Source organism: Triplophysa dalaica, chromosome 1 (genome assembly GCF_015846415.1).
Source record: "Triplophysa dalaica isolate WHDGS20190420 chromosome 1, ASM1584641v1, whole genome shotgun sequence".
In the NCBI taxonomy this organism is placed as follows: Eukaryota; Metazoa; Chordata; class Actinopteri; order Cypriniformes; family Nemacheilidae; genus Triplophysa; species Triplophysa dalaica.
The window spans coordinates 28,850,450-28,877,954 of NC_079542.1; the positions used below are offsets into that span (position 1 = coordinate 28,850,450).

At 39.3% G+C, this 27,505-nt stretch overlaps 1 protein-coding gene across 4 annotated transcripts in view; it reads right to left on the reverse strand.

The window, feature by feature from the left end:
* The window catches only part of zmp:0000001168 (signal-induced proliferation-associated protein 1), an 80,243-nt gene that overhangs the window by 46,700 nt on the left and 6,038 nt on the right, over positions 1–27,505 (reverse strand). For all 4 annotated transcript variants that reach the window (XR_008906320.1, XM_056744454.1, XM_056744444.1 and 1 more), the window contains exons 2-5: positions 24,308–25,852; positions 18,805–18,929; positions 6,220–6,408; positions 832–1,006 (exon numbers count right to left, since the gene is read on the reverse strand). Coding sequence is in view for 3 of the 4 variants with exons in the window: in XM_056744454.1 (XP_056600432.1) it covers positions 832–1,006; positions 6,220–6,408; positions 18,805–18,929; positions 24,308–25,421 (1,603 nt within the window). In the remaining variant the exon portion in view is untranslated. The remainder of the gene's footprint in view (positions 1–831; positions 1,007–6,219; positions 6,409–18,804; positions 18,930–24,307; positions 25,853–27,505) is intronic.

Consider the following 27,505-nt stretch of genomic DNA (forward strand, 5'->3'; position numbering starts at 1 on the left):
ATCACTCCGATGCATGCTGGGAGTCATGAATGAGTTTTATACTATGATGTTACCAAGTATGCATTGCAGCATATAGCGGCCTTTTATTGCTTGTCACCGTTGTTGAGTTTCACACTCAGATTCATGATGTCTGTGTGTCTAACACTTACAGCTGCTAATACTTTCCACAGGAATTATCCAAAATATACCGCAATGTGCTTAAACTTCATACTGTAGCAATTTTGTAATTAGTGCAACTATTCATTTCAGATTAAATCCTGTCATCATTTAGTTTCACCAGCTGATCCAAAATTCTAATATAGTTTGTTTTTCACAAATGCATTATAACACATTGTTTCAATATCCAACTTTTTAGTGAAAGAGTCAAGAGCCAAGAACTTAAGCAAACACTCATCACAATAATTATGGTTTAATTAATTGCAACATCAATTGCAGGTGAAAAGGTGATATTGTACTGTGCAATCATAGAGATCACCTGAAACTCTATATCAGAAATTCAGAATACGTCATAAAAAGATGTAATAAATACTTTCATTCAGGCTCTTTAGTGGATGTCTTTCCCACATTATCTATACCGTAGAAAAGACGTCTTTTGGACATGCCTTTATTTGGTGGGTTAACTTGTTATAAACTGACCATGGTATAAGAGGGATAATCTACGGCTAGTCAAGCATTAAAAAGTTTTAAATCCACTTCGCGGAGGCAACTAAACCTCCACGTCATGCATTAAAATGCTTTAATGAACGGCTAACCGTGGATTATCCCTTAGATATTTGTGTCATGATTTTTGCAATTATTTAAAGTTAGAGAATTTATGTGATGTTTTCTCACTCTTGGTGTCCAGTTGAGCTCTGTACTTCTCCCAACCTTTCAGTCTCACTCTGTCGCCTAAAAGGTCCAGAAACTCATCAAACCCCGGGTCAGCACTCTCATTGTTATACATGTCCTCTTCAGTACTCTGCCCTGCTCGGCAGTACATAATCCCTATTTTACGCTGGAAATTTAGCTTTACAGATACAAACACACACAGATACACATATTAACAAGGTTTAAGTCAATTAAAATAAATACAAAAATAAGACACACATCATCATTTGTTCTCATTGCCATCCAGTGCATTAATATAATTCAAAGAGCTTGCTTACATTTTATGGGTAAATTTGCTTTTAATTGTCACAGTCCCGTATACAGGACACCCACATTTGCTTACATATTTTTAAGTGAGTGAGTGATGTGAAGTGAGAACAAGCATGGTGTTTCATACTCAGAATTTGTGCTCTGCATTTATCCCATTTATCCCAGCACGCACGCACGAGTACACACACCCAGAGCAGTGAGCAGCCATTGCTACAGCACCCGGGGAGCAGTTGGGGGGAATGGTGCCTTGTTAAAGGGTCTCACCTCAGCCGTGGTATTGAAGGTGGAGAGCTCTGATCAATCACTCCCCCCACCTACAATTTTTGTGGTACTTCTGATCTAATCATGAGAAACTATATTTTGTTAGAAAGTTCTAAGACTCTAGAATACATATTTTTATAAAACACTGATTAAATAAGTATGTGGGAAGTGTAATTGATTCATAAATTACAAGAATGTGTCTCAAAAATAAGTACTGGCTACGGAACGCACATCAATACTTTGCATGTCAATTCCTATCTTATCATGACAAACATCATGGAAAATTCTAGGACTCTAGAAAACATGTTTGATCATTGTTCATTCTTATCATGGGTAATTTGTGTAGGAAGAGTAATTGATTCATAAAGGATAATTGATTGATAAGTTGGCAGGTAACTTGAGCATTAAAAATATAGTTTCTTATCAATTTCTTGTTTTGTTTACATGTTCCTGTGCTTTTGTATTTTTTCATTGTGTCTGTTAATTCGAAAAGTTTGAAAAAAGTGAAAAAAGCATCTATGATCAAATTTCTGATTTAAAGTTAAAACCAATGGAAGCCTATAGGTCCCCCTAGTGGATTTTGGTGGTGGTAGGCAGAGAAGTGAAAATTTGGTGTCAAGACCAAACTTGATGCAACACGTGGTGACCCTTGGGACTTTGACTCAAGACATTTTGGAGCTGTTATGTTTTTTTAGAAAAACATAAACCTTTTAGAGATTTTTTATTACGATAAATATTACAAAATGATAAAAAAAATTTGATTTATTTATTCAGCAATAATCTGCTAATTCTCTTCTTTCGAACAAGACCAACTTTAGGTCTGTATTCCAAATAATTCATTTTAGTGCCAACAGTGCCACAGTTTTTATCTGTAGGTTGAAGATGGTGGTCTAGTGGGTTATACCACTGAACTGGTAATCAAAAGGTTGCTGGTTCGATCCCAGCAGCCACCACCAGTGTGTCCTTGAGCAAGACACTTTACTCCACGTTGCTCCAGGGGGATTGTCCCTGTAATAAGTGCACTGTAAGTCGCTTTGGATAAAAGCGTCTGCCAAATGCCTAAATGTAAATGTTAAAAAAGGGATGCGCCACTTAAGGGGGATAGTTCACCCAAAAATGAAAATTCTGTCCTCACCCAGCCAGCATAGTCATGTGAAATTACTTTAAATCTGTCAAAGAATGTTTTGTCCCATATGTTTAGGGACTTAGGGAATGATCATGAGAACTTGTCACAGAACAACCAAAAGCCTTAGACTATATTTTCTAATGACTCTCTTGCCATAACAAACTCTGCTACAGAGCCATAGAAAAACTAGAATTAACATGTCAAGAGTCAACAAACCCAACTAAAACAAACATTGATCACCATAAAATGGTGACATTAAACCAAACAATTATTTTCAATAAAACATTAACAAACAAAACCCTGTTTATTCCCAATATAAATAAAAAAAATGTGTTTGTGGACTTGTTGTGGCCAAAGTCAGTTGTAGTTCTTGTTGTTTCTGTGTCTATCAGTGATTTAGTTTATCACTTCATTATCTCATTAACATTAAGTGTTTCATTTACCACCCTGTAGTATGCACACTAAGCAGTGTTCATTTCATCTGGGCTCACCCATGTGGGGCATGGGTGAACCCCCAGACAAAACTGACACAGTTAGACAAGCCAGAACAAACCCATCTCTAACCCACATGACTATGTTGGCTGGGCATTTACTCAGCCTCAAGTTGTTAGAAACCTGCATATGTACATTTTGTTGTTCTGTTGAACACAAAAGAAGATATTTTTAAAGCTAAAAAAATTATTTAAGTGTTTAAACGTGTTAATGTATTCCTTACAGTTTACAGTTATGTTTAGTTTATGTATGTATATATAATTTTAATTATTTGTACAAGGGCCCCAAACAAGTTTTCTTAGTGCCTTCAGGAGTCTGGGATGTCTGAAGGATTGTTGTTTTTCAGCATTGTTCTAAAAGATCATCACGTTTGTAGTGTGTTCCAGGGGATTAAAATGATATGATATATATTTCAGACCTATTGGATAAATAGTCATTTATAATGGTTATAATACATGTGCAAAGTTGCATAAAATTGAAATACTCAATAAAGTAGGCTAAATGGTTGGATTTCACAACTGTTAACATTAAACATATTTAAGACAATACAATATTTACTGTAGGTGTAATAAAATGCACTAATTACTTAATTTGAGAATTTCCTATTGCTCTATTCTGTATGTCTGTGCTACTGTCCAGCTGGCATTGTCTCCCCAAAATGGTATCCTCAGTACGGAAGTGCCACCTAGTGGCTCTTACCCCAAAAGAACCAGAGTTTCATTTTTACATTTTACATTTTAAGCATTTAGCAGACGCTTTTATCCAAATCGACTTACATTGCGTTATCCTATACATTTATACATTGGTATTTGCAATCCCTTAAGATCGAACCCACAACCTTGCGTTGTTAACGCAATGGTCTTACCACTGAGCTACAGGAAAGCCTTAGTTTTGCCATTGGTATATATTCCTCGTGGCTATGCTATACCATCTGGCAAAGCAGTACACATTACTACATTTTAAACACAACGGAAGCTATTTCTAAACTACACTGTCAGCCCTTGCCAGCCATTTCTACAGTAATATATTGGCAGCACTGTTGCCAGCTAGTTGCTGTAGGCCTTTTACAGTAAACTACTGTGATGACTGTTTGAAGATACATCATTAAAAGGATCTGTCAACTCACTTAGGTCACACAGTCTTAGATTAACATCAACTGTAAATAACAGATGAAAACATTAAATTTGTCAAGATGACACCAGAAGAGAACAAAAAACAAAAACACCTTTAACATTTTTACTTATTACAGACACCACCTTCACTTTATTTCTGTCATCATCTAAGAACTTATTCAGAATTAACAAAGATTCAACTCTAGTTCATAGTAGTTTAATTATTTTTTAAATCAATATTACGATGATCAGTGTTTGCTTTAAATGGAGTCTTGACTTTCATTTGCACAATTACTTTTTTCGTGTATCCTCTTTAAGTAACTGCATTAGTGTTTTGTAATGTGCACTTATGCAATGATACAGAATGGGACTTAAAATGCAACTTTATAATGTGACTCTAGTCACCAAGCAAACATAAAGAAATTGATTATTATTATATAATAATGTTACATGTATAATTTTTTTGAAGATTTGTGTCATATATCAAAAATTAGATTTTAAGTTATTTGTTTATGAGCTTAATCTTTTGTGTATTTTTTCCTTTTTTTATGATGAATTATGCATACTTTTAGGCATATCATCATTGTGCAAAACAAACATCTTCAAAAGACATTTCGAGTCTGGTTAGTGATCACACTAATAGTGACTTATAAAAACTTTCAACCTCACTAAGAGCCTTTGTTGATGTTTGACCTACACACTAACTATCTGGCAACAGTGTTGCCAATATATATCTGTAGAAATGGCTGGAAATGACTAACAGGGGCAGTCGTGCCTAATGATTAGAGAGTAGGAATCGTTACCATAAGGTTGCTGGTTCGATTCTCAGGGTTGGCAGGTAACGACTGAGGTGCACTTGAGCAAGGCACGTTCCCCCACTTGCTCCCGGGGCGCTGCAGTGATAGCTGCCCACTGGTCTGGGTGCACATGTGTTCATGACTTGTGTGCGAGTGTTCACTACTCATTGGATGGGTTAAATCCAGAGCTCCCACTTAAATAAATCACCCAAAAGTTCAATTAACGATACCTTTGAACTCAATTACAAATAAAAGCAAAATATTACATTAAATATTATTAAGTAATAAAAAAGTATATTAAGTGCAATTTTTCCACAAGGACACAGTAAACCAGGATAAGTTAGCAATACTAAAAAAAATACAATTATAGCAACCGGTTGCCTCACATTTTTTGAGTTTAAGAAGCTCTTAATTTATTCTTAATTTACTCTTAATTTACTCTTAATTTACTCTTAATTTACTCTTAATTTACTCTTAATTTACTCTTAATTTACTCTTAATTTACTCTTAATTTACTCTTAATTTACTCTTAATTTACTCTTAATTTACTCTTAATTTACTCTTAATTTACTCTTAATTTACTCTTAATTTACTCTTAATTTACTCTTAATTTACTCTTAATTTACTCTTAATTTACTCTTAATTTACTCTTAATTTACTCTTAATTTACTCTTAATAAAAAACTTTCAGATTTTGATTACTGTTTATAGTTTAGTGTGACTACTCATGAAACAAAATTAAGTCATTGCTTATTGGTGAAGCATATTAAGAGTAATCTCTTCTAAATATCAAAGATAAATGAACATTAAATACTAACGAGTCCTTTACTGAAAAACACATAACATAATCAGATTTTGAAATTTACTCTCCCAATGTAGTCTGACACAAAGCAGGCAACGAATTGGAAATCCTTCTCAAACAATAGTGGTGAATTATTTATTTTTTCACCATTTTCTAAATAATAATATAAAGGATAATTATAAAGGAATAATAATAAATAATAATAAAGGAACCTAAATATTTACATATAACTTTTTTATCAAATTAAGTTTACATAATTTTATCTTTTTAATCTGAGCATTTGGGTTTACAGTGAGACATTACCAATAACAGAAACTGTAGGCAAGGGAGCAAGTGATGCTGCATTGCAGTAAAACATTTCTGAATTACTAGTTGACTAATTAAATCAAGTATTCATGTAAGCCATAGTTCAAAAATATTTAAGTGCACAACTTTATATTCCAAACTTTACAACAGAAATACAGAAACTGTCTAAAAAATAAATCTTGCTCACCCCTTGCTCGTCCAATTTGAGGAGTGTATCTCGAACTTTAGGGGATGTGGAAGCCAGTCTAAGACAATGTAGGTTGAGATCAGGCAAAATGAATTCTAGCAGTCTCTTGGGTGAAAGGCCACGCGGTGTTGTGTGGCGTGCTGCAGTGGGAACAGATTCCTCCAGAATAGAACCACGCAATGTCTTCAGCTACAGGCAAGGAAGAGATCATAACATAACTTTAAAAATGTAATTTCAAATTTTTTTTAGAGGTCTATGTAAAACCCTGATAGCAAGAGAGCAGGTGAAAACCGTTGAATCAATGTTAAAAAATTGTTGATTTGTCAATGTTAATTGCAATAAATCAATATGAGCACCCACAGTTAATGTTGAACAGTTAATATTTTGACCCCCATTCAATAAGTGTTTACTTTGGGCTCTTACTTTTACAGTCATTTTTGATATCTCTTTTCAACAACAACAATTTGATAATAGTTTTAAATTCATCTGTAACCATTGGCTAACAAAGATTAATAAATGCTGAAAAACAATATTGTTCATTGTTAATTTCAGTTAATTTCAATACAGTTATTCATGTTAGTTCATGGTGCATTAACCAATGTTAACAGTGACAACATTTTATTTTAATAGTGTTTTAATAGATGCTGAAATTAACATACACTAATGTAGTGCCTGAGACCAATCAGATACACAACAACTAGTTATATTTCTTAAATATAACAAGACCCCTCATCCAACCAGCAAGCTACCCACCAGGGGGTCTATCCCCAATCTGCAACTAACAGCTAGGCGCAGGTCCAGATATCTGGTAACCCACATCAAACCATCAAGAAAAGACTATTTTACGACCCAATGGAATGTAGGGAGATGTGCTATCTTAATTCACTTTGGGGACAGACATACCGTCCTATATACATTTATATGGAAATTGAAATTGTTCCAGTTATAACCGTTCCATGAATTGATGTTCTTGTTGTTATGTCTGTTTTAAACATTAATCCAAAGTATCCATGAATGCGTGTATAATTATTAGATTTGAAGTAATTCACTTAACCAATATGATAGGTAGATCATGTTTGGTATATAGGAGGCGCATTTGTGATTTTCTTGATGGTAATGTTTGTTGTGTTTTGGTAACTCTTTTTATATTAGTTTTATCAAATTCATAGATGTTTTCTTAGTGAACATCCAATCAGCTTCCACATGTAAAACACCATCTGAAAAACAAAGACAATTAACTTTCCCTCCAAAGTTGCCATCTCCTGATTTGGTCAGTCACATCTGTAGGATGTGATATCCTTACAGTTAAAAAGAGGAAGAGTCTCTTCAGGTTTTTTTTTTTTTTTCGGTTTGCAGGGTTTCATTCTTTCTCTCCTCTCTCTTCTTGCGTTTTGCATCTGTAAAGGATTGACTAGAAGAAGACGTCACCTTTGACACCTAAGTTTGTGCTAGGCTGGCACATCTTTCCAGATAAAACTGGTTCTCTCTGATCACTTTCAGCCAAGATCAACTGGAGCCTCAACAAACTGCATCCGGACACTTTCTTTCTTTTGATGGGCAAGACATGCAAGTATCATACTAAGTCTTATTAATGGATGCATAGAGTGTCATTAATCCTTTTAACAAAGGTGCTTTACAAGTAAGAAACTGATGTTTTGTTCAGGCTGTTCATCTTCTGAATATCCTTTACTGCCATAAATCCATGCTCTGTTCTTCTCTCTGCTTCAACTTCAACCTTCTTCCAATGCTAAACTGTATGTGTGAGTATGTTAGATTAGTATGTGACTAGTCTCGATAATAAAGTCCTGTTGTATTTCACACATGATGTTGTTTGTAGTTCATGCTCATAATCCGGAGATTATGCAGATTCTTTCTACCAATGCTAAGTGATTTCTAAATTTGATGCAGATAAGTATAATTGATCATAATTAATTAAACTCATCCCAATTTGGGTTGATATTTGTTTTCCTTAAAATGGATGGTCGAGAATAAACTACTAATAATTGTCATCAAAGTTCATGATAATTCTTACAAACTTGGTGAAGAATAGCGTTTAAACAATAGTGTTCCTCTTTGAATCCCCTACACTAATAATAATAAATACTGTATTAGCATCGTTTACTGTTAGTTCATTTTATCTTAACAAATTGCACCTTATTGTAATGTGAAAACGTTTCTCTATACTCAGTTACTTGAAAAAGCATATTGCTCCCATTTTCACTACACTGCAGTGTCTACCTGTCAAACTTAGAGTGGAATGTAAAATTTTAACGTTTTTAAAGCATCATCAAATAGTACGGACGTACTGTACGTGCACCGCCAGAATTTTGTTACCTCATGTAGCGCATGTGCATTTCATTTCTTACAGTGATTTGTTTAACCACCAGGTGGCAACCGTGTCCTGGGAGCATCAATTCAAGGTAGTAGAAGAAAACCTTACCCCTGTAAGCCCGGAGAAGTTTTGGCCTGTGTCCGAAATTGCCCACTATACCCTCATTCACTATTCCCTACATTGGTTCACAAAGTTAGTCCACTTTAAGGAGTGGGTCAAAACAAGTGAGTAAATTCGGACACTCTTGTGTACAGGCGCCATCTTCTGCTGAGATGTGGGAACTCATTCAGCAGAGCGAGCGTCACAATAGATGTCTAGCAGCTAGCAAAGATCAAGTACAGTTGTAGACTCGTTATTATGATGCATCATGGGATTAAATGAGTGCACTCAATAATGTCAACTGCATCATGGGATTAAATGAGTGCACTCAATAATGTCAACTAAGAATTCGGACACCACTGAAAATGGATGTCCCCTCAAACAGTGAACTATATTAGTGTATAGGGGGCTATTTCGGACCCAGACTTGGAATATGTCGCGATGGGAATGCGTCAAAAAACATGTGTACACATATGAATCGAAAGCATTATACTTTGCATCACAATTATTATGGCAAAGAAAAAAACATGAAGTAAGCCTGATCTGATAACACAGATTCATTGATCTTACGTAGTATGTGTGGTTATCATCGCTATATCATGTTGCAGTTGGAGGTTGAGAAGTGAACATATAAACCATTATGTTATATATTTATAAGAAATTGTTGAGAAACACAGTCATCAAGAATCAGCGTATTAAACTCAACAATGGTGACAGTAAACAAACGAAAGCTTTGTGCTTTAGAGCCAGTTGGTTACTTCATTGTACAGAACTCATTCATTTCTCCCCGCATGCATTGCAGCATGAAGCGTCTCAGTTGATCCCTACCATTATTGAGATACAAACATTGATTCTTGATGTATTTGTGTTAATAAGTTTATGATTTTTTTATGTGCATAATTCAGTTAGAAGACCTTAATATCCGTATCAAAACAGCTGAATCTCATTCTCTACTATCACACATTATTGACAGCAGAACACTGTTGTCATCAACATTTACTCATGATTATACTTACATCAAAAACTCTTTTGGCATTATATAATACAACAAATGTGCTCCCTACAGTAAACACACAGTAACAGCAGCCAGATGAAGAGAAGTCAAACACTGTAGGCTCAAGAGCCCATCTGAAGCAAACACCAGGGCTCCAATCCAGACTAACTTTTTAATTAGGGACACTGTAGCCCCTGGCTGAAATTTTCTAGAAGCGCAAGATAAAAATTTAGGGACACACCTTAAATCAGCCTGCAATGCAATTATTCAATTATTCTCCCCAAAATAACTGTTATACTGACAAAAAAGTTAATTGATGACTGCACATTTGGTTCTGCTTATTTAAAAAGAGGCAGAGTCTACATAGAAGCTTGATTTTTGTTTTGTTATTGATTGGTGCTAAATAGAGAGACTGTGTCAACAGAAATTGAGTTTGTCAAAGTTTAAATTTAATGTTAACAGTGGTACCTATTAAAGCAAAATGAAAGGTCTAGTGTTATTATGTCTTGTGATGATTTTATTGTGTATTAAGGACACTTTTCCTCATGTTCACACAACACATGTAAATATAACATCAAATAAAACAAAGCAACCACGAGCCGTTTTGATGTATGGATCCCCTTGTGGTTGATAAGCGCAATTGTTTGTTATAATGTCGTAAATACATTTAGATAATTTACATTTTGTCAATTAAAAAGCAGTGTTTCCGCATAACAGAGCCAAGGGATGTAATTTATACAGAAAAGAGCAACGGCCAAAATCACTGAGCCCTGAGTGACCCATGTATCAAGATGTTAGGAATCAAGAGAGCTCACCTCTCCAGGACACCTGGAGGTACTGAAAGGTAAGACCTGAACCATTGTAGCACCATTCCGGAGACACCCATAGCAGTGAGGGTTGACAGGAGGATGTTGGTGGTTAACGGTGTCAAAAGCAGCAGATACCCAGCAAACAAAAGATGTCCAAAAGACGTCTTTTCTGCGTTGTTGATGACGTTGGAAATACGTACCCTGAGGAGCTAGAATTAAAGTTTTTATGACGTCTTCTGAACATATTAATGAAGTCCAGGTGATCCTTATTGTCACCTCTATAATTATGTTGAATTATTAATTCTCATCTGCAGTTAATGTTGAAGATTAATTAAACCACCACTATTGTGAACAGTCTTTGCTTTAGTTGTGATCTTAATATTTCACCGTCCTAACATGAATCCACTTTCAGTATAGACAATAGTATTTTAGAAATAACGAAAGAGATGGTGAAGAGTAGTTCGAGTTGATTTGTAATATTTATAAAGTCATATTTAATGACGAAATTTGGTTACCTTAAACTAGATCAAACATGACTGATGTGAGTGCTCTGGCTAGCAAATGCACAAGCATTGAATCAAAATTATCTACAATTCTTACTTATCACACTTAGACATCAACACTCATCATACACACCTCATTAATGGTGACAATTAACAAAAACTTCAGATAATTAGATCAATTGCAATGCATGCTGGAAATGATGAATAAGTTTTGTACTATGATGTGTATCATGGATTTCAGCACAAACTATTCTTCTGTTGGTTGTCACCATTGTTGAGTGTCATAGACCAATTTATCAAGTATTTGTGTGTTTGTATTTGTCCATGCTGTTGAAAAACTGCTAAAGAAATTCACAGACATATTGCTTTGACCTCATAGCATGCATAAGAATATTGATCTGCCAAAATTTGCACAACAATACAACACTCGTGATTAGTGAGCACATTCATTTCTCAATGGAAATTTCACTAGATGATTTCATTGGAATATAGTTTTCTTAAGCCATTAAAACAGTGTTCAGACACATTTGAAATGGCAAAGTACTCTCAACTTATTAATGAAATATAAGAGTCAGAAGCCCAACTAAAGCAAACACTGATCACAATAATGGTGGATAATTTAAATTTCAACATTATTTAAAGGTGCAATAATGATATTAGTCCAATTCAATTATAGAGATCACCTGGACAACAATAGCACACGTTCAGAAGATGTCATAAACAGACATTGTAAAAACTTTCACTCTGGCTCCACAGAGGACGTCTTTTCAACGTCATCAACGATGTCTCAGTGTAATCTTGAAACCTTACTGGTTGCTGTCCAGCAAGTTGTTCTGCGTGAGAAAGGAGGAGAACTGGTTACATACAACATGCTCAAGAGTTTTATTAATGAAGGGGGGAGCGATACCGGTCTGTAGTTTTCTAATAGTGCAGGATTAAGACTGGGTTTCTTCAGTAGTGGGGTAATACAGACTTCTTTGAAGACTGCAGGAAATGTACCCATGGTGACAGACGTGTTGATAATGTGGGTCAGAGAGGGAACAACCGATGGAGATATTGCCTGGAGGAGATAAGGGGGATGGGATCTAGCGGGCAGGTCGTTGGGTGGTTCGAAGATATGACCTTGGAAACATCATCTACAGATAGGAGGGAGAAAGAGGGGACCAAGCATGTGCCGGGGTTTGGGCATGATCAAGAGGTGGCAGCACAGAGAACTGACTGCTGATAGTAGTAGTTTTCTTTACGAAGAAAGATGCAAATTCATCAGCTGTTAAGTCCAATGCAGGAGAGGAGGAAGGCGGGCAAAGAGGAGCGGAGAAGGTTTCAAAGAGAGTACGAGGGTTAGGCGAGTTGTAGATTTTAGCACGTCAGTGTTGAGTCTTTGCAAAGAAGACATCAGCAGAGAAAGAAGAGAGGAGAGACTGATAGAGACTGAGGTCAGTGGATTCTTTAGATTTGCGCCACTTTCTCTCACCAGACCTGAGCGTGGCGCGATGCTCGCGGAGAACATCAGATAACCAGGGGGCAGAAGGGGATGCACGAGATGTAAGGGGCCATAAGCTGTCTAAGCAGGAGGTAAGTGTGGAGCAGAGAGTGTCAGTGGCGGTGTTAGTGTCCAAGAGAGAGAGAGCTGATGTGTTAAAATAAGACTTTCAAAACCAGTAGCAGGAAGGCTAATGTCTTGCAACCGGGTGTAAGTCCGTAAGATATTGACTGTCTGAAGGAATCAATAGATACAGTGGCAAGAAAAAGTATGTGAACCTTTTGGAACTTCATGGTTTTCGGAATAAATTTGTCAAAAAATGTGATCTGATCTTCATCTTAGTCAAGGGTATTGACAAATAAAGTGTGTTGAAAGATAAAAAGAATTGTGATATTATTTTAATGTCTTTATTGAGAAAAAAACTCATAGTGCTTGTGGAAAAAGTATGTGAACCGTCAAGCAAACAGCGACTCGTTGTAATGCACTCACGTTGTGTTAGTGTAAACTTGTCAATGACGACCTGGGCTGCGTTTCACGATAACGATGGATCTTAGCACTTCTGAGCGTTTTCTACGAGCCACTTTGTGAACTTTCTTCATCGTTTCAGGGGCGTTTCCCAAAAATGCACTTAAAGGTTCAAAAGAATTCATTGAAATAATATGTTAAATTGTTCTCTGATGTCTACAAAGAAGGCATGTTGCTTTATTAAGTGCAAATGTTCTCCAGAAAAAGTTTTACATGTCCATTTACAACCATAGAATTTGTCCCTGGAATAGAAAGGTCTATTAATACCTCATTTGGAAGGGTCATGAATAATAATGTTGATCTTTGCTCTGATTGGCTGTTTTGCTGCGCAGGCTTATGCTGCTAGCTCACAGAGCAAACAGATCGCTACAGTCAGATGTGAAATGGAAAAAGTGGATGAAATCACTGCTTACTGCTTAGTCAGAATGTCTTTGGTATTCTTTGGTGTGTTATAAGTTGCCCATGCATGTTGAGGACACGTAAAATTGCAAAAATTTAAGTGTCATAACAAATGATGCATTCTATCTTAAAGTGAATGCTCACCTAGACCTGCCTGAAACTCCTTGTGTAACCACACCTCCACAAATCTACATCAGTTTGTGGTATGATTTGATTAAGACTGCCCAAATGTATTCGCAAGAAAGGTGGGCATACCTGTCAGTACAATTGCTTTGGAACCTGATGTTCCAAGTATGGTAAGAGACGTTACATTTATGTCACACACTTGCAGTATTCGACCAATCACTATGCACTGGTTAACTGGCCAATCATAGCACAACTTGCTTTTTTTGAGTGAGTTTGATGCTTAGATAAACTAAACTTGGCTCTTTACACTGTAGTAGGCTTTGTGAGACATGTTTTTATTGCTCTTATGCTTTATGTTGTCCTAATGTTTGACCCAATTGCTTGTAAGTCGCTTTGGATAATGACTATTCTGAAACTAATGGTGACATCACTGTGACATCAAATTGTGGACTGGAAAGTTTGTCCGCATTGCGAGGAAAATTGAGCTCTGTGTCCCGCACACAATGAATCAGCTGCGGCAGCCTTTAGGGGGAAGCACACTGATGGCGAAGACATAGAAGGGATGGAGCAGATGTTCTACGCAGATTTGGCAAACGTAGGATTGCGTTCTTCATTTTTTAGCCACCAAGGGGCCAGTCCTAATAAATTAAGAGATGTTTTAGAGTTAAGTTGGTTTTTGTGATTAGAGTCGAGCTATAAAAAAAGATGAGAAACTACACTAATTGTTGAAGTTCGTCTTTTATACTGTATCTGATTTGAATGTTCTGTTTCACCTCAACAATGGTGACCATCATCAAACTAATTCAGATAATAAGATCAACTGCAATGCATGTTATCCATCCATCCATTTTCTTCCGCTTATCTAAGCAGGGATGCCCAGACTTCCCTCTCCCTAGACACTTCCTCAAGCTCTTCCGGGGGGACACCGAGGCATTCCCAGGCCAGCCGGGAGACATAGTCCCTCCAGCGTGTCCTAGGTCTTCCCCGGGGTCTTCTCCCGGTGGGGCATGCCCGGAACACCTTCCCGGGAAGGCGTCCAGGGGGCATCCGGAAAAGATGCCCGAGCCACCTCAGCTGGCCCCTCTCGATGTGGAGGAGCAGCGGATCTACTCTGAGCTCCTCCCGAGTGACCGAGCTTCTCACCCTATCTCTAAGGGATCGCCCGACCAACCTGCGGAGAAACCTCATTTCGGCCGCCTGTATCCGGGATCTTGTCCTTTCGGTCATGACCCACAGCTCATGACCATAGGTGAGAGAAGGCACGTAGATTGACCGGTAAATCGAGAGCATCACCTTGCGGCTCAGCTCCTTCTTCACCACGACAGACCGGTACAGTGACTGCATTACTGCAGAAGCTGCACCGATCCGTCTGTCAATCTCCCGTTCCATCCTTCCCTCACTCGTGAACAAGACCCCAAGATACTTGAAATTCCTCCACTTGAGGCAGGAACTCTCCACCTACCTGAAGTGAGCAAGGCACCCTTTTCCGACTGAGAACCATGGCCTCAGATTTGGAGGTGCTGATTCTCATCCCAGCCGCTTCACACTCGGCTGCAAACCGTCCCAGTGCATGCTGAAGGTCCTGGTCTGATGGGGCCAGCACGATGACATCATCCGCAAAGAGCAGAGATGATATCGTGTGGTCCCCAAACCCGACACCCTCCGGCCCCTGGCTGCGCCTAGAAATTCTGTCCATAAAAATTATGAACAGAACCGGCGACCAAAGGGCAGGAGTCCAACATGCACCAGGAAGAAGTCTGACATACTGCCGGCAATGCGAACAAAGCTCCTGCTCCGGTCGTACAGGGACCGGATAGCCCTTAGCAAAGGGTCCTGAATCCCATACTCCCGGAGCACCCTCCACAAGATGCCGCGAGGGACACAGTCGAATGCCTTCTCCAAATCCACAAAACACATGTGGATTGGTTGGGCAAACTCCCATGAACCCTCCAGCACCCTGGAGAGGGTATAGAGCTGGTCCAGTGTTCCACGACCGGGACGGAAACCACACTGTTCCTCCTGAATCCGAGGTTCTACCATCGGCCGGATTCTCCTCTCCAGTACCCTGGCATAGACTTTCCCGGGGAGGCTGAGAAGTGTGATCCCCGATAGTCGGAGCACACCCTCCGGTCCCCCTTCTTAAAAAGAGGGACCACCACCCCGGTCTGCCAGTCCAAGGGCACTGTCCCCAACCGCCACGCTGTGCTGCAGAGGCATCTCAACCAAGACAGCCCCACAACATCCAGACACTTGAGGTACTCAGGGCGGATCTCATCCACCCCTGGTGCCCTGCCACCGAGGAGTTTCTTGACTACCTCGGTGACTTCAGCTCGGGTGATGGGCGAGTCCGCCTCCGAGCCCTCGGCCTCTGCTTCCTCAATGGAAGACATGACGGCGGGATTGAGGAGATCCTCAAAGTATTCCTTCCACCGCCCGATGATATCCCCGGTCGAGGTCAACAGCTGCCCCCCTCCACTGTAAACAGCGTTGGTGAGGCACTGCTTCCCCCTCCTGAGGCGCCGGACGGTTTGCCAGAATCTCTTCGAGGCCGACCGATAGTCTTTCTCCATGGCCTCACCGAACTCCTCCCCTTTTTGCCTTCCCAACCACCCAGGCTGCAGTCCGCTTGGCCTGTCGGTACCTGTCAGCTGCCTCGGGAGTCCCACAAGCCAGCCAGGCCCGATAGGACTCCTTCTTCAGCTTGACGGCATCCCTTACTTCCGGTGTCCACCAACGGGTTCGGGGATTGCCGCCTCGACAGGCACCGGAGACCTTGTGGCCACAGCTCCGAGTGGATGCGTTGACAATGGAGGTGGAGAACATGGCCCACTTGGATTCAATATCTCCAGACTCCCTCGGGATCTGGTCAAAGCTCTGCTGGAGGTGGAAGTTGAAGATCTCTCTGACAGGCGATTCGGCCAAACGTTCCCAACAGACCCTCACAGTACGTTTGGGTCTGCCGAGTCTGTCCAGCTTCCTCCCCCGCCATCGGATCCAACTCACCACCAGGTGGGGATCAGTTGACAGCTTCGGCCCTCTCTTCACCCGAGTGACCGAGACATACGGCCGTAGGTCAGATGAAACAACCACAAAGTCGATCATCGACCTCCAGCCAAGGGTTTCCTGGTGCCATGTGCACTGATGGACACCCTTATGCTTGAACATGGTGTTTGTTATGGCCAAACTGTAACTAGCACAGAAGTCCAATAACAGAACACCACTCGGGTTCAGATCAGGGGGGCCGTTCCTCCCAATCAAGCCCCTCCAGGTGTCACTGTCATTGCCCACGTGGGCGTTGAAGTCTCCCAGCAGAACGAAGGAGTCCCCAGTCGGGGCGCTTTCCAGCAACCCTCCCAGAGTCTCCAAGAAGGCTGGGTACTCTACACTCCCATTTGGCCCATAGGCACAAACGACAGTGAGAGACCTATCCCCGACCCAAAGGCGCAGGGAAGCGACCCTCTCGTTCACCGGGGTAAACTCCAACACATGGCGGCTGAGCTGGGGGCTATAAGCAAACCCACACCAGCCCACCACCTCTCACCCTGGGCAACTCCAGAGTGGTGAAGAGTCCATCCTCCCTCGAGGAGTGTGTTTCCAGAGCCCAAGCTGTGCGTAGAGGTGATCCCGACTATCTCTAGTCGGAATCTCTGAACCTCACGCACAATCTAAGGCTCTTAGATTAATAAGAGTACTGTAAATAAATGTAAATGTACTGTAGGAGCTCTTCCAATCTCAAGCACCACCTAAACGCAAATCATCCCTTAGCTAATGCGGAAGTAAACACAAGTTCATTTTATTGAACGTAATTTAATTTTCAACACCAATTATCATAGTAGAACAGCTTTCTCAAGCAGTTTGTGATGTATTTTGGAAACAGGAAATGAGCCCCTGGTCTAATGCGCCACCTGGCTTGAGAAACCCGTTCTCAAAGACTTACTTTTAGTCATTATTTGGGTAGCACACATATTCTGAATGCCTTCGGCGGAATTCAAATGAGCCATTTTAATCTAGATTAATCTAGATTAATCTAGATTAAAAAAAATAATCTATGCCCGCCACTAGTTAAAATACAGGTTTATATGTCAACATTAATTACGGTTACAAAAGTGACATTGATTTGATGCCATTAACAGTGACAAATCAACTATTTTTAACATTGATTCAGTGGTTGCATTCAGTGATAAATGTAATTGATACACTTCTGTGATATCTTGTCAGCGCTACAGCTTGGTGACTGGTTGACGGCTTAAAATTTGTGATCAATATATCTAAAATAGAGGATTTCAGTTTATATCAAATGCAAATTTGCTGCATTAAAAGTGTGTGTTGGGGTGTCATGCACATAATACAAAAACAGAATTCAACTTTTCCTGGAAATTGTATGAAAAACACAATAATAGACTCTAGGCTCTCACATACCATTTGTATGCACGCGCTATAGTATTCGTACAGTGCAATGACAGCTTCATCTGTGTTTCCCACAAGATTTTGTGGCGCTGGATAACATCACATGCTAATTAACATATTTGTGAGGACTTGGGTTTGCAGTTCACTTTCGCTTCTACTCTCTGAACATTTTGTATCTTAATAGAGCTCATTTCCCAATTAAGCTGTTCTTATGTACATATTTCCTGTTTCTATTTTCAGTCTTGATTTATAACCACAACATAATCTGACAAAATCACCATACACCTTAAAGGGGTCAGGACATGACTTTAAATTAAATTGTATTTAATTCCCTGTGGTGTAATTATATATTTTTTTTTTTTAGAGTTTTTACCATGAAAAACACAAATTTAAGTTACACTTCTTGCCAAGGCTAATTTTGATCCTTTCAGTAAAAAGTCTGATTTGTGTATTTCCCCTTAAAGAGCCTTTCCTTCAGTGTAACCTCCCACTTTTATGATTGACAGAAGCTACCGAAAGACCTGCTGCTGGATTACCGCAGGTTCTCTTTAACATACAGTTTCTCAAACAATCTTTTTAAGCACATTATGTGTGTATTCATGTCACAGACACTTAAACAATCAGAGATGAGTTATTACGAATGTAAGAACATCATTTACAGCTGTGTGTCGGTAGAAAATATTAGTTTACATTTCCAAACATTCCATTTGCCATTATTTTGATTAATCCAGTAAGAATTTTGTATCCAGAAGGAATCTGACAATAGACGGTACTTTACATTCTACCGTGCCTAAGACTGCACAGTACTATAATTGATAAGTAAACATTATAATTTAAAATATATTTATATTATGTGAACATATGAAAAGATTTGAAAACAGCACTTTGTGTGTAGGAAAGGCATTTACTTCTGTGGTCCTGAAAATGATTCTGTAGTTGTACTGGGACCCACTGGATCCCTCTTTTTCTTCTCTGCGAAAACTGACAGCCACTGGCCCCAAACGCTCATCCACGCCAAAGAAATTTTGATGGTCTAGAGTGAAAAAAGAGGAACAAAATTTAGTGAACAATGATTATACACTTGCCACTTCCTCATTTCTGTTACTAAAAGGAACAAGTGTGCATACCTGGTACAATGAAACACATTTAGATTAGGGGCCCTCCATAATTTCAAAACTAAGCAAACAATTTTAGGCTACTTCTCATAACAACATTTCTTTGTGTTGTCTGTTTGGCCAGCCAAACTTTAAACACTGCCTGCAATGAATAGATATTTTATGATTCCTATTTACATTTTATTTTATTATCTAAAACAGCTTAATTCATGTAGAGTTGCGAGTGCCTCTCTCTCTCATGTTACGTGCGGTGTCTCGACAGCTCCTTTCTCACATGAAAGTGAATGGTGTTTTCCATATGCGTTTTAACAGAATATGGCTGATCGAGTTTATCATGAGTTAATGAAAGGTTAGCCCGCACAATCTTTCTCTATGTGCTGTCTGTGCTCTCGTCTGCCTAAGGTGCGCAGGCACGCATGTGTTCTGTAGTTTTAACTCTGTCTTACAGCAACAGTGTATTCTCTCATATTTCTGAATTTGCGCCGAATTGTCTGCCCTTTACGCTATCTACAATAAAACTATAAATCGCATTAAAAAAAATGCAATAATGCATTTTATTTAGTGTTTAGCAGTACTATTGATTACTATTTGAGCCTTGTGGGAGTTTGAACAGTAAAAGGGTCTAGTTTTGCTTTCATTTTGTAGTTTGATGTCTTTTGGTCTTGCAGCTTAGACATTAAGAATCTGTATGAATCAACAAAAAATAGATTTATGCATCAGTGCATGCTGGTTAACAGTTCAAAACTCATCCATGATTCCCAGCATGCATTTCTGTGAGGTGTTTTCTTTTGTTGACTGTCACCATTGTTGAGATTCATACACTGATTCTTGATGTCGGTGCGTGTCGACACGCTGCTGTAGTTTAAGTGTTTGTTGTATCATGTGTTCACAAACACAATTAAATTCCTTAACTACTATAATGTTTTTTGATGATCAGCAGCACAGCACACATTTCAGGTGAGATCAGTGAATAAAGCTACTAGATGATAACCGTTTCAACAAACTCCATTTGACTGCACTCTCATTTGCACGGCCGTAGCAAATTTTCGTCAAAAGCGAACAATTACAGAAACCCCAAAAATCTCTGATTTCAAATTTTAGAGTCAAGAGCCTAACTCAAGGAAACCCTGTCATTGATTTATATGATACATGATGTTGTTCATTAATATTATTAGGTGAATTATTGTGTTTTACATTTCTAAGGTCGGTTAATTGAATATACTGTTGGGCTGTTTAAATCTATATAAACATGTAATATTGTCTCAAATAAAATAATTCTCTGCCTCAGAAACATCTCTGCCATGTCCCTCTGATGTCACAAGGTAACAGAAGTAGCAGGTGACGCAAATAGGAAATCAAGGCTACACCATCTCACTTCAGTTTAGTGAACTTCTTATGCTGCGTCCTCGGACTTTAAAGTCTGCAACCTTCACACCAAACAAAGGCATGTCCAAAAGACGTCTTTTCAATATCACTTTTGTACCTGTTATTCATTTTGAAATTTAATTAAACCACCATGTTTGTGATCAGTGTTTGCTTTAGCTCAGGGCCAATGGCCAGGATTCTTTGGTATGATGAAGACCTTGGGTCAAAGTGAGCCAGCTTGGACTGCGGTGAAAGTAAAATGTGGGGATTAGTTGAGTCAAAGGAACTGTGGCATCAGCAAGGTGCGCTTTTTACTTTATAAAGACAAACAAATAACTGCATATTAAACTAAAACAGAGAATTGCGAGCATTGATGTAAACTTTTGCAAAAAAAATACTTTGCAATTATCTTGGAACCTATTGGGCTGTTACAAATAGTGAAAATCGTTACAAAGGGTGGGTTACTTAACTCTTTACCTGCCAACCTTTAAGAAAAAAGTTGCCAGCCAGCGCCAGCGGTTTTTAACATTTTCACTAAACTTTGATGGCTCACAGTACATTCTCTGCTTTTAAACAAAAGAAACTGTATTCTTCTTTTTTTATCACCCTTTAGATGTGGGTAGGTTTCTTAAAAAAATGCATCACTTTGAATGAACAGCAGAGATAATTCACATTTTTTGTAAAAGACTCAACCCAGAATAGACTCAGAACAATGATTAAAACGGTTGATTTTTAAAATGTCGAGATTACACGTCAATGGCGGGGAAAGAGTTAAAGATTTAGGGCCCTATTTTAACGATCTGAAACGCAAGTGTCAAAGCGCGAAGAGCAAGTAACTTTGTGGGCGGGTCTCGGCGTTGTTGCCATTTTCCTGGCGGTATAAATGGCTCTTGCGCCCGGCGCAAATCTAAAATGGGTTGGTCTGAAGTAGCTTCATTATTCATAGGTGTGGTTTGGACGTAACGTGAAATAAACCAATCAGAGCGTCATCCAACATTCCCTTTAAAAGCAGGTGCGCAAGTTCCATTATGGATTGCTACTATTATGGCGTATTTACCAGGCGCACGCCAGGAGCGGTTCACAGCCGAGGAGACTGATGTTCTTGTAAGAGCAGTGAAAGACAGAGAAGTTGTGTTGTATGGGTATGGGAGAAACCCACCCAAAATAGCGTCGGTTAAACAGGCGTGGGAGGAAATAGCCACAATTGTTTCATCAGCTGGCATCCCCAGGACGTCGCACCAGTGCCGCAAGCGCTACAATGACATCAGAAGATGGGGAAAGTCCAAGCTTGCCAGCATCAATCGGGCACGCCGTGTTACGGGAGGTTGATCTGCCTCTACTCAGGACCTGACGCCAGCAGAGGATACCGCAATGATTTCCGTCATCCCATGTGTTAATATTTTTTTAGTGTAACAATTTATGATTTGCAAAAATAACTGTTGCATCTGTGTAGATTACATGAGCAAAGTGTATGCGCGTTGTGCACGCTATACATTATGGTCAAGCATGCGCCCTTAAAATAGCATAATGAACAACGCGCAATGCACCACTGACTTTAGACTAGGTTTTTTCTGGTCAGTGGCGCAATTGTTTAATGTAACAGCAAAATAGCACCAGGGATTGTTTGCGCCGGAACACGCCTCCTTTTTTGCGCTGAACCTGCCCATAGGAATGACACATGCGTCGGTGTACAAAGTCAATTGCGCTGGGTGCAAGATAGGGCCCTTAAGGATTTAAAAAAAATCTTCATTCTTAATTGTCACATATTCTGTAATGATTGTCTGATAAGGGCCGTTAACATTATAGCAATAATGATAACTTTAACAATATTTGCGTCCACACCAGCGGACAATAACGATAAGCTTATGTTTATTTTAAGCTTGAGTGCTGCAGTGTTCCAGGTTACTAAAATGAATGTAGATGACCTGCTGCTAATGCTTTCATTTTCATTCCCCAAAGGCTTCTCCAAAACATGACAGCAAAGCACAGCAAAGGCTGGAGGCTCTCTCTGAAGGATGAAGTTGCGCTCATGTCCGGGATGTTAAGCATATATTTTGTCATCTTGCTCAGATTTATATAATTGTTATATATAATATCCCGCCATGAACAACCCGCTTTCTGACCGTCTTTAATTCTGACATTTAACCCACGGTTAGCGATCATCAAGAGTCAAACATTATCTCTATGGTCTATTGTTCAGTATGGTCTATGGTCTTTTGTTCATTACCCAGAAAAAATATTGTTATAATGATATTGTCTAATGTAACAGTGTAGTGGAGTAGGCGGGGCGAGACCATTATTCGAGGCCGGTGAGTGATTGTTAATGAGCAGCAGCTGTGCGCGTACCAGTCTCGTGTCATGAAGGAGATCGGGAGCATTAGAGAACGAGCGACCGGACCGTTGATATTGAAGGCACAGCACTGCTTTTTAATTTCAAACTCTCCACAAATTCAGTGTCGACCTGTGCCTTGTTCACGAAGGAATTCTCATAGAAAAGAAACAAACAAACGCTACATGTTTTTCCCACATGAGCTGGAACGTCTTTAAAAATAAACTTTAACCCTGCATCACTAATATCGAAATCCAAAGGAAGGTTATGCAGCGACTCTATTCTTCCACAACCAGGGATGGCACAATATTTAGCTATCTTTAACAGCTTGTTTGTTTATTGCCTGCCCGCTCTATCTTGTTCCGCACCACTGGTTCTGTCATGCGCAAACCAGTGTGCGGGGCTAGAGAAGTAGTCGTTGATATTTTTCTGTTCAACCTATCAATGTCGTCATAGATAGCTGCATTCAAGAACATTGCGTTCGCTGGACAGGGTGTCAATACAGATGTAATCTCAGTAAAATGGGCATTTTCAGTTCTGACACTTACATGATGTTCGTGTGAATACGATTCCCTCTTTTATAACAAAAGCTTGGGTTACAATTGTGATTTCAATTCATGCCTCCTTTAACCCTTTTGCAGCTGCAAAGTCATACTGCCTCAATCCAATCAGAGATATCACCTGAACGTCAATATCAGACGTCAGAAGACGTCATAAAAAATATGTAAAAAAAACTTTAATTCTGACCCCTCAGAGATGTCTTTTCAACGTGGTCAACGATGTAGAAAAGACGTCTTTTGAACATGCCTTTATTTGGTGTGTTAAAAGGTTGCACTCTTCGAATTGGGACACAGCTAGAAAACGTTTATACCAAATGTTGTGTAACAGCTGTACCTGATCTAAACCAGCTTGGGATTGTCTGGTTTTATCAACTCGAAACCTACTCTGCAATTCTGAGTTTGTTCATCTCGCTTCATGAAACAGGCCACAGGTGTGAAACACTTCAATATTCATGACCATTGGGCGCTCCCTTGTGTATATAAATATAGGCCTTTCCACAATAAAAGTTAAAATAATATGTATTCTTTTATGTGAATGAGTGGGGAGAATGGTTTTCAGAATGTAGTATAATGAGACTCTAGCCATTATTGTGCTAATAAGCAACGTAAAAAGCACAAATGTCAGGGCATGTTAAAATTTCTCCAGGCCCCCAAACCTCCTCAGACCCTAGAGCAGGAGTCTCAAACTCAGATCCTTGAGGGCCGCAGCTCTGCACAGTTTAGATCCAACCCGCTATAAACCACACCTTCTTGGAAGTTTCTAGTAATCCTGAAGATGTTGATTAGCTGAATCAGGTGTGTTTAATTAGGGTTGGAGCTAAACTGTGCATATCTGAGTGTGACACCTGTGCTCTAAAGGGTTAAGTTCCATAAACATTTAAAAATATTTTAAATATTTTAAGCAATAAATGGTTAAGCGCCTCAGTATCTGTGTGGAGTACTGTCAGACTACAGTCCATTGCAAACACTACAATTCCGGTCTGTTAATAATTACCAACATATTGTTGGAGGCCGTGTGGACACCACACATACACACACTCACCTTTCATGTAAAAGTACTTGTGATAGTAACGAGCCCCCAGGTCCATATGCTCTATGAAGTAGTTGCTTTTCCCCTGCTGTTGGATGTGGCTTTCCCTGGGCTCCTCTAACACAGAAACGGCATCATTGGGACTCTGAAGACTTCTCCATCTACCTCTGCCACCCCCTGTAAGGCCTAGTCCTACACTCTCCTCTCCACCCATTTCATTCCGGAAGTGTGGACAGCTGAGCAGGAGATCATTATCATTCCCATCACCTTCATCCAGCAAAGACTGCTCTACATCCTCTGAGCTAACCCCACTCCCCACACTGCTGCCTCCGCCCTGAGACAGTGAGGAAGGTGTGGATTGTGTGAGTGGACGGAGCTGAGAGGCAGCTGAGGCACCAGATGTGATGTTCTTTTTGCGGCCAATGCTGTCACGGTTGGTGGCAGCCTCAGTGGGGTCAAACAGGACGCTTTGCACATCATAGTGTGCAAAATTGCGCACCCAAGCACCACCTGTGAAGTAATCCTGAGAAACCTGACAGGCCTGCAAAGGGGACGATTTGGCCGTCTTACCAAGCACCTCTGGTTTGGGGGGCTTGGCTGGTTTGGAACGGTCTACTGCAGGAGATGAGTTTGCTTGAAAGAAGCCATCTGGCTCTTGAAGTCCCAGCAGAACAAATGGATCATTGAAACGCAAAGCATTGGGACTGAGAGCTCCCTGCTCACTTGCACCAAGATTAGTAAACCTTGTCTGTCTTTCTAATGAGGAGAGGCTACCGTATTCTCTGTGGAGGTACTCCCCCTGCCCTACTGAGCTAATTTTGTCACCCCCTGCTCGGATCTTTCTCCCAGTTGAATCTGTTGAATCTAAATCCCCGAGGGTGACATCACTGTTGCTGCGCTGCATTATATGTCCACGACCAACTGTTTTCATATTCAGTCCAGCAGTGTTAAGTATCATACTCTCTTCATCCATATCCTCTTTTTCTTTCCTGGGTGGCCATTCTGTCATGCCTCGTGTACGCACACCAACACCACAGTCTTGCTTGGAGTCAAAATTTACTGCAGCTAGGTGCGGACGTGGGCTCTGCCTACGAAACTTACGGATGAAAAGATCGTCTGACTGCATGATGTTCCAATGTTTTGATGTGGAAGTTTCCTTTGGTGGCTATTTTTGCTTATGTCTCTCAACCAGATTACATAACTTCTTTAAAACACTACTCTAGAGATTTTGGGGAACTCAAGTGACCAACAAAAATGTTTCTGTTTTAGCCACGAAGAGAACCATGCTCTATCAGAGGATTACTCATCCAAAAAAATATTCTGATTGACTAAATGAAACCTTTTGAATAAAAAAATAGGCATATAGGCTCAAGACAGGATCTGAATATCTTCTTAGCCATATTGAGTTCTATTATTAATGATAAAGGCCTCTGGATTGACTGACGTTCCAATGGAAACCTGGTCTGGTTCATTTAGTCAGGTAAACTTCATCATGGCTCTGTGTTTAGTGCTGGCCACAAGCTCCAAGCCTTTAGAGCTGCACCCTCCTCTGAATTCCTGAAGACAAAGACAAAATGGTAAAAAATTAATAACATGTCCATTAGATCATTATCATTGAAGAATAATACATATTTTTCAAAATGTATTCAAATGTTTTTTTACTTGCATTTTACTAAACATTATTTACATTACTTAAAACACTATTTTGCACTTTGACCCAACAAATAACTGCACTCTGAATCTCTGGACTCAAATGTACCTTGCACTGCATTTAACAAAACAAATGAACTTGTTTACATCAGCACTTTTATTTATATTTTCTTTTGACGTTATTCTTTTTATACATACATAAATTTAAATTCAACAAGTTTTGTCATGTGTCATGTTGTTTGTCAAATTGTAAAGTTGTATATGGAACTTTAAATCATCTGCTTTTTAAAGCTAAGCTTAGTCGAAATATTAAAGGTTAACCCAGAGAGTGGATAAAACCATCGAATCAATGATAAAATGTGTTGATTTGTCAATGCTAATAGCATTTAAAGTTGAAAAGTCTTGATATTCCATCAAATCACCATTATTGTGATCAGTGTCGCTTTGGTTGGTCTCCTGACTATTGTTCTACAATCAAGTCAATTCACTTTCACTACTTGCGATAGTGGTTTTAAAAAGTACTTTTTAATTGATGAAGAAATAGAACATTTGAAAAAGTTTGGATGTAATCATTTGCTTTAAGTGACAAGAATCAAACAGTTATGGCAATAGAATTTAAAAGCTTTTGAAGTGTTGATTTTGTTAATGTCATGGTTCCAAAGTTTATGGCATTATGATTTTTTTTAGGAAAATGTTGGTTTTATCACACACTTTGAGGTCATTGGTATATAGAATGCAGTGTAAAGGATAACAAATAAAATATATTTATTAACATCTTATCTTCACTAGAATATGCAGTTTTTTGTCGTAGGCCACATGAAAAAATTTAACGTACAATATTGCAGGCCTAGTGGAATAAGAAGTAATAATAGAGACAGGAAGTGTGTAAAGTTGCATCAAGTAGAAATGCTCTATGAAGTAGGCTAAAACTAGATCAATGTGTACTTACAATTGAAGAGGTCGGTAGTAACAGAGTAAAGTGTGTACTTTTACTCTTACTTGAGTATATTTCTAATAGAAAATCTGTACTTTTACTTTGTTACACTGCATTGAAGTTCCTTCATTTTAATTTTAATTTTAAGGTTGTCCTCAATATTTACTGGGGCATTAATGAGTGATTGAATCTTTTTGGTAGATTCTTGGAAAGCATTAATTGAACAATGGGATAAAACGTCTAAATAGGTTCTCGAATCAGTTTTGATTTAATGATTTGTTGGTGGTGGGGATATCTTTGTTGAGGCTGTATGGGTCTAGTCTGGTCTTGTTTTGTGGTCGATATTAGACAGCAGAGGAATAAAGTTACATTATGCCATTACTATTTTTCACTGGTTGTTCCTCTGTTTTCTGGTGACGATCACGGAGTGGGACCGGGTTGGACCTGCACGGTTTCAGCGAGTGGGACTTCCTGTGTAGCGGGTGGTGGGCTAAATTTTTCTTTGTGGATGTTTGCTCTGTGACTTTTGGTCGGGGTCACTGAGTGCAGCTATGATATGTCAGAGGGGATCTGGTCCTCCCAGCTGAGCCTGGTTTCTCCAAAGGTTTTATTTTCTCCCTTAATCA